Raw genomic sequence first — 9440 nt, 5'->3', positions numbered from 1 at the left:
ATGTATTCATCAACCATGTGTATATGATGTATTCATCAACCATGTGTATATGATATATAATGTATTCATCAAGCATGTGTATATGATGTATTCATCAACCATGTGTATATGATATATAATGTATTCATCAACCATGTGTATATGATGTATTCATCAACCATGTGTATATGATATATAATGTATTCATCAACCATGTGTATATGATGTATTCATCAACCATGTGTATATGATATATAATGTATTCATCAAGCATGTGTATATGATGTATTCATCAACCATGTGTATATGATATATAATGTATTCATCAAGCATGTGTATATGATGTATTCATCAACCATGTGTATATGATGTATTCATCAACCATGTGTATATGATATATAATGTATTCATCAAGCATGTGTATATGATGTAATCATCAAGCATGTGTATATGATGTATTCATCAACCATGTGTATATGATGTATTCATCATCAAGCATGTGTATATGATGTATTCATCATCAAGCATGTGTATATGATGTATTCATCATCAAGCATGTGTATATGATGTATTCATCATCAAGCATGTGTATATGATGTATTCATCAAGCATGTGTATATGATGTATTCATCATCAAGCATGTGTATATGATGTATTCATCATCAAGCATGTGTATATGATGTATTCATCATCAAGCATGTGTATATGATGTATTCATCATCAAGCATGTGTATATGATGTATTCATCAAGCATGTGTATATGATGTATTCATCATCAAGCATGTGTATATGATGTATTCATCATCAAGCATGTGTATATGATGTATTCATCATCAAGCATGTGTATATGATGTATTCATCAAGCATGTGTATATGATGTATTCATCATCAAGCATGTGTATATGATGTATTCATCATCAAGCATGTGTATATGATGTATTCATCATCAAGCATGTGTATATGATGTATTCATCATCAAGCATGTGTATATGATGTATTCATCATCAAGCATGTGTATATGATGTATTCATCATCAAGCATGTGTATATGATGTATTCATCAAGCATGTGTATATGATGTATTCATCATCAAGCATGTGTATATGATGTATTCATCATCAAGCATGTGTATATGATGTATTCATCATCAAGCATGTGTATATGATGTATTCATCATCAAGCATGTGTATATGATGTATTCATCATCAAGCATGTGTATATGATGTATTCATCATCAAGCATGTGTATATGATGTATTCATCATCAAGCATGTGTATATGATGTATTCATCATCAAGCATGTGTATATGATGTATTCATCATCAAGCATGTGTATATGATGTATTCATCATCAAGCATGTGTATATGATGTATTCATCAAGCATGTGTATATGATGTATTCATCATCAAGCATGTGTATATGATGTATACATCATCAAGCATGTGTATATGATGTATTCATCATCAAGCATGTGTATATGATGTATTCATCATCAAGCATGTGTATATGATGTATTCATCATCAAGCATGTGTATATGATGTATTCATCATCAAGCATGTGTATATGATGTATTCATCATCAAGCATGTGTATATGATGTATTCATCATCAAGCATGTGTATATGATGTATTCATCATCAAGCATGTGTATATGATGTATTCATCATCAAGCATGTGTATATGATGTATTCATCATCAAGCATGTGTATATGATGTATTCATCATCAAGCATGTGTATATGATGTATTCATCATCAAGCATGTGTATATGATGTATTCATCATCAAGCATGTGTATATGATGTATTCATCATCAAGCATGTGTATATGATGTATTCATCAAGCATGTGTATATGATGTATTCATCATCAAGCATGTGTATATGATGTATACATCATCAAGCATGTGTATATGATGTATTCATCATCAAGCATGTGTATATGATGTATTCATCAAGCATGTGTATATGATGTATTCATCATCAAGCATGTGTATATGATGTATTCATCATCAAGCATGTGTATATGATGTATTCATCATCAAGCATGTGTATATGATGTATTCATCATCAAGCATGTGTATATGATGTATTCATCATCAAGCATGTGTATATGATGTATTCATCATCAAGCATGTGTATATGATGTATTCATCATCAAGCATGTGTATATGATGTATTCATCATCAAGCATGTGTATATGATGTATTCATCATCAAGCATGTGTATATGATGTATTCATCATCAAGCATGTGTATATGATGTATTCATCAAGCATGTGTATATGATGTATTCATCATCAAGCATGTGTATATGATGTATTCATCATCAAGCATGTGTATATGATGTATTCATCATCAAGCATGTGTATATGATGTATTCATCATCAAGCATGTGTATATGATGTATTCATCATCAAGCATGTGTATATGATGTATTCATCATCAAGCATGTGTATATGATGTATTCATCATCAAGCATGTGTATATGATGTATTCATCATCAAGCATGTGTATATGATGTATTCATCATCAAGCATGTGTATATGATGTATTCATCATCAAGCATGTGTATATGATGTATTCATCATCAAGCATGTGTATATGATGTATTCATCAAGCATGTGTATATGATGTATTCATCATCAAGCATGTGTATATGATGTATACATCATCAAGCATGTGTATATGATGTATTCATCATCAAGCATGTGTATATGATGTATTCATCAAGCATGTGTATATGATGTATTCATCATCAAGCATGTGTATATGATGTATTCATCATCAAGCATGTGTATATGATGTATTCATCATCAAGCATGTGTATATGATGTATTCATCATCAAGCATGTGTATATGATGTATTCATCATCAAGCATGTGTATATGATGTATTCATCATCAAGCATGTGTATATGATGTATTCATCATCAAGCATGTGTATATGATGTATTCATCATCAAGCATGTGTATATGATGTATTCATCATCAAGCATGTGTATATGATGTATTCATCATCAAGCATGTGTATATGATGTATTCATCAAGCATGTGTATATGATGTATTCATCATCAAGCATGTGTATATGATGTATTCATCATCAAGCATGTGTATATGATGTATTCATCATCAAGCATGTGTATATGATGTATTCATCATCAAGCATGTGTATATGATGTATTCATCATCAAGCATGTGTATATGATGTATTCATCATCAAGCATGTGTATATGATGTATTCATCATCAAGCATGTGTATATGATGTATTCATCATCAAGCATGTGTATATGATGTATTCATCATCAAGCATGTGTATATGATGTATTCATCATCAAGCATGTGTATATGATGTATTCATCATCAAGCATGTGTATATGATGTATTCATCATCAAGCATGTGTATATGATGTATTCATCATCAAGCATGTGTATATGATGTATTCATCAAGCATGTGTATATGATGTATTCATCATCAAGCATGTGTATATGATGTATTCATCATCAAGCATGTGTATATGATGTATTCATCATCAAGCATGTGTATATGATGTATTCATCATCAAGCATGTGTATATGATGTATTCATCATCAAGCATGTGTATATGATGTATTCATCATCAAGCATGTGTATATGATGTATTCATCATCAAGCATGTGTATATGATGTATTCATCATCAAGCATGTGTATATGATGTATTCATCATCAAGCATGTGTATATGATGTATTCATCATCAAGCATGTGTATATGATGTATTCATCATCAAGCATGTGTATATGATGTATTCATCAAGCATGTGTATATGATGTATTCATCATCAAGCATGTGTATATGATGTATACATCATCAAGCATGTGTATATGATGTATTCATCATCAAGCATGTGTATATGATGTATTCATCAAGCATGTGTATATGATGTATTCATCATCAAGCATGTGTATATGATGTATTCATCATCAAGCATGTGTATATGATGTATTCATCATCAAGCATGTGTATATGATGTATTCATCATCAAGCATGTGTATATGATGTATTCATCATCAAGCATGTGTATATGATGTATTCATCATCAAGCATGTGTATATGATGTATTCATCATCAAGCATGTGTATATGATGTATTCATCATCAAGCATGTGTATATGATGTATTCATCATCAAGCATGTGTATATGATGTATTCATCATCAAGCATGTGTATATGATGTATTCATCAAGCATGTGTATATGATGTATTCATCATCAAGCATGTGTATATGATGTATTCATCATCAAGCATGTGTATATGATGTATTCATCATCAAGCATGTGTATATGATGTATTCATCATCAAGCATGTGTATATGATGTATTCATCATCAAGCATGTGTATATGATGTATTCATCATCAAGCATGTGTATATGATGTATTCATCATCAAGCATGTGTATATGATGTATTCATCATCAAGCATGTGTATATGATGTATTCATCAAGCATGTGTATATGATGTATTCATCATCAAGCATGTGTATATGATGTATTCATCATCAAGCATGTGTATATGATGTATTCATCATCAAGCATGTGTATATGATGTATTCATCATCAAGCATGTGTATATGATGTATTCATCATCAAGCATGTGTATATGATGTATTCATCATCAAGCATGTGTATATGATGTATTCATCATCAAGCATGTGTATATGATGTATTCATCATCAAGCATGTGTATATGATGTATTCATCATCAAGCATGTGTATATGATGTATTCATCATCAAGCATGTGTATATGATGTATTCATCATCAAGCATGTGTATATGATGTATTCATCAAGCATGTGTATATGATGTATTCATCATCAAGCATGTGTATATGATGTATTCATCATCAAGCATGTGTATATGATGTATTCATCATCAAGCATGTGTATATGATGTATTCATCAAGCATGTGTATATGATGTATTCATCATCAAGCATGTGTATATGATGTATTCATCATCAAGCATGTGTATATGATGTATTCATCATCAAGCATGTGTATATGATGTATTCATCATCAAGCATGTGTATATGATGTATTCATCATCAAGCATGTGTATATGATGTATTCATCATCAAGCATGTGTATATGATGTATTCATCATCAAGCATGTGTATATGATGTATTCATCATCAAGCATGTGTATATGATGTATTCATCATCAAGCATGTGTATATGATGTATTCATCATCAAGCATGTGTATATGATGTATTCATCATCAAGCATGTGTATATGATGTATTCATCATCAAGCATGTGTATATGATGTATTCATCATCAAGCATGTGTATATGATGTATTCATCATCAAGCATGTGTATATGATGTATTCATCATCAAGCATGTGTATATGATGTATTCATCATCAAGCATGTGTATATGATGTATTCATCATCAAGCATGTGTATATGATGTATTCATCATCAAGCATGTGTATATGATGTATTCATCATCAAGCATGTGTATATGATGTATTCATCAAGCATGTGTATATGATGTATTCATCATCAAGCATGTGTATATGATGTATTCATCATCAAGCATGTGTATATGATGTATTCATCATCAAGCATGTGTATATGATGTATTCATCATCAAGCATGTGTATATGATGTATTCATCATCAAGCATGTGTATATGATGTATTCATCATCAAGCATGTGTATATGATGTATTCATCATCAAGCATGTGTATATGATGTATTCATCATCAAGCATGTGTATATGATGTATTCATCATCAAGCATGTGTATATGATGTATTCATCATCAAGCATGTGTATATGATGTATTCATCATCAAGCATGTGTATATGATGTATTCATCAAGCATGTGTATATGATGTATTCATCATCAAGCATGTGTATATGATGTATACATCATCAAGCATGTGTATATGATGTATTCATCATCAAGCATGTGTATATGATGTATTCATCAAGCATGTGTATATGATGTATTCATCATCAAGCATGTGTATATGATGTATTCATCATCAAGCATGTGTATATGATGTATTCATCATCAAGCATGTGTATATGATGTATTCATCATCAAGCATGTGTATATGATGTATTCATCATCAAGCATGTGTATATGATGTATTCATCATCAAGCATGTGTATATGATGTATTCATCATCAAGCATGTGTATATGATGTATTCATCATCAAGCATGTGTATATGATGTATTCATCATCAAGCATGTGTATATGATGTATTCATCATCAAGCATGTGTATATGATGTATTCATCAAGCATGTGTATATGATGTATTCATCATCAAGCATGTGTATATGATGTATTCATCATCAAGCATGTGTATATGATGTATTCATCATCAAGCATGTGTATATGATGTATTCATCATCAAGCATGTGTATATGATGTATTCATCATCAAGCATGTGTATATGATGTATTCATCATCAAGCATGTGTATATGATGTATTCATCATCAAGCATGTGTATATGATGTATTCATCATCAAGCATGTGTATATGATGTATTCATCAAGCATGTGTATATGATGTATTCATCATCAAGCATGTGTATATGATGTATTCATCATCAAGCATGTGTATATGATGTATTCATCATCAAGCATGTGTATATGATGTATTCATCATCAAGCATGTGTATATGATGTATTCATCATCAAGCATGTGTATATGATGTATTCATCATCAAGCATGTGTATATGATGTATTCATCATCAAGCATGTGTATATGATGTATTCATCATCAAGCATGTGTATATGATGTATTCATCATCAAGCATGTGTATATGATGTATTCATCATCAAGCATGTGTATATGATGTATTCATCATCAAGCATGTGTATATGATGTATTCATCAAGCATGTGTATATGATGTATTCATCATCAAGCATGTGTATATGATGTATACATCATCAAGCATGTGTATATGATGTATTCATCATCAAGCATGTGTATATGATGTATTCATCAAGCATGTGTATATGATGTATTCATCATCAAGCATGTGTATATGATGTATTCATCATCAAGCATGTGTATATGATGTATTCATCATCAAGCATGTGTATATGATGTATTCATCATCAAGCATGTGTATATGATGTATTCATCATCAAGCATGTGTATATGATGTATTCATCATCAAGCATGTGTATATGATGTATTCATCATCAAGCATGTGTATATGATGTATTCATCATCAAGCATGTGTATATGATGTATTCATCATCAAGCATGTGTATATGATGTATTCATCATCAAGCATGTGTATATGATGTATTCATCAAGCATGTGTATATGATGTATTCATCATCAAGCATGTGTATATGATGTATTCATCATCAAGCATGTGTATATGATGTATTCATCATCAAGCATGTGTATATGATGTATTCATCATCAAGCATGTGTATATGATGTATTCATCATCAAGCATGTGTATATGATGTATTCATCATCAAGCATGTGTATATGATGTATTCATCATCAAGCATGTGTATATGATGTATTCATCATCAAGCATGTGTATATGATGTATTCATCAAGCATGTGTATATGATGTATTCATCATCAAGCATGTGTATATGATGTATTCATCATCAAGCATGTGTATATGATGTATTCATCATCAAGCATGTGTATATGATGTATTCATCATCAAGCATGTGTATATGATGTATTCATCATCAAGCATGTGTATTCATGCTTACAAGCTGACTTCAGTTGCTTTAGAGGGTGATGGAAGAAGTTTATTGCAAAGACTTTGGGTCCAACAGAGTTGTGATCTTACGTACCTGACTTTTAATGTCTCTGTGCAGGATCTTTCTGTCATGGATGTGTTTGAGGCCCAGGCAAATCTGAACAAACCAATCCAGTACCTGAACAAGATCATGGTTGTATTTAGGCTTTATTGCTCACAACTCTGACACTACACGGCATCAGCTGTTTTAATACTTCTCTCAGCAATTTGTCCATTAAAGATGCTAAAAGCAATCCAAAGCAAATGGATAAATGCTGAGCGATCTAAATAGATATTGTTGCGTGTGCCCAGTATTCCCTCTCAGGGAATTAAAGTCACTTGTCAATCCCAAATTCTTTCAGATGACATATATGCAGAGTAAGAAGGACCATCAAGACAGAATAGGAATATTATCTAGTACATATATGCAGAGTAAGAAGGACCATCAACACAGAATAGGAATATTATCTAGTACATATATGCAGAGTAAGAAGGACCATCAACACAGAATAGGAATATTATCTAGTACATATATGCAGAGTAAGAAGGACCATCAAGACAGAATAGGAATATTATCAAGTTTTACTAAAGCTTTAGGAAACCAGCCCACATCAATACAGTCATACCGTCATCTCGGGATGGTCTAACATTCATACGGAAGAGACAACTTCTTGCATCCGAAGAAAGTCCCCACCCCTCTCCAGAAAGAAATACAGGCTCATTGTTCCACTACAGATAAGATATAAGGGAGTACTCCAACTCCTACATTCAAGCCTTCAAGGAAACACACAGTTTACTTGCGGACATAAAATGAAAAAATAGAAAGAGTACAAATGGAAAAACACTAGCTGCTTTAAACATGACTATGAGTAAAGAAAGAACTCTTAAACATATTTGCATTCTCCCCAATATAGATATTAAACAGCTTAAGGTAACAAAGCGAATTAGTGCAATATCTAATAACATATCAACAATGAATTCATCATTTTTACAGCAAGTGTAAAAAAGAGCTGTACTCTCGACATTCCTTGTATACAGAGTATATCACATAATATTTATATCAAATGTCACGTAAAATAGACATTCATCACAATAGTAATACATAACATACATACAATACACTTCATGCAGATTGCTTTTAGAAAGCATTTATTTGAATGAACAACTGCTCTGAGCCACCTCGAGCAGCAGGGGAGCTATGCAAGGCTACTTTTTGTTGATTTTAGCTCTGCGTTCAACACCATCTTCCCCCACAGACTGCTGCCCAAACTGACGGGGCTGGGACTGTCTTCCTCCATCTGCCACTGGATCCTGGACTTCCTGACAAATCGCTCTCAGAGGGTGAGAGCAGGCTCCCACCTCTCAGCATCAGCACCGGCTCCCCCCAGGGCTGCGTGCTAAGCCCCCTACTCTACACCCTCTACACTCATGACTACACCCCTGCCCATGCCAGCAACACCACTATTACATTTGCAGACAACACCACAGTAGTGGGACTCATGTCTGGGAGGGATGAGTCTGCCTACAGAAATGAAGTGGAGCGGCTGACTGGGTGGTGCAGGGAAAACAACCTGGTCCTTAACACCACTAAGATCAAGGAGCTGATCATGGATTTCCGGAAGAAAAAAACAATAAACATCCAACCACTGTACATCAATGGGGGCTATGTGGAAAGGGTCTCTAACTTCAG

General features: G+C 32.7%; 1 protein-coding gene across 1 annotated transcript in view; it reads right to left on the bottom strand.

Annotated features, from left to right (window-relative positions):
* LOC133663115 (serine/threonine-protein kinase Nek5-like) overlaps positions 1-9440 on the bottom strand; it is a 56125-nt gene that overhangs the window by 39629 nt on the left and 7056 nt on the right. Inside the window, exon 4 of the mRNA XM_062067346.1 lies at positions 7806-7889. Within this exon, the coding sequence (XP_061923330.1) occupies positions 7806-7889 (84 nt within the window). The remainder of the gene's footprint in view (positions 1-7805; positions 7890-9440) is intronic.

The sequence above is a fragment of the Entelurus aequoreus genome, linkage group LG13, assembly GCF_033978785.1.
Source record: "Entelurus aequoreus isolate RoL-2023_Sb linkage group LG13, RoL_Eaeq_v1.1, whole genome shotgun sequence".
Classification (NCBI taxonomy): Eukaryota; Metazoa; Chordata; class Actinopteri; order Syngnathiformes; family Syngnathidae; genus Entelurus; species Entelurus aequoreus.
This window is presented reverse-complemented; position numbering and strand designations above follow the sequence as displayed.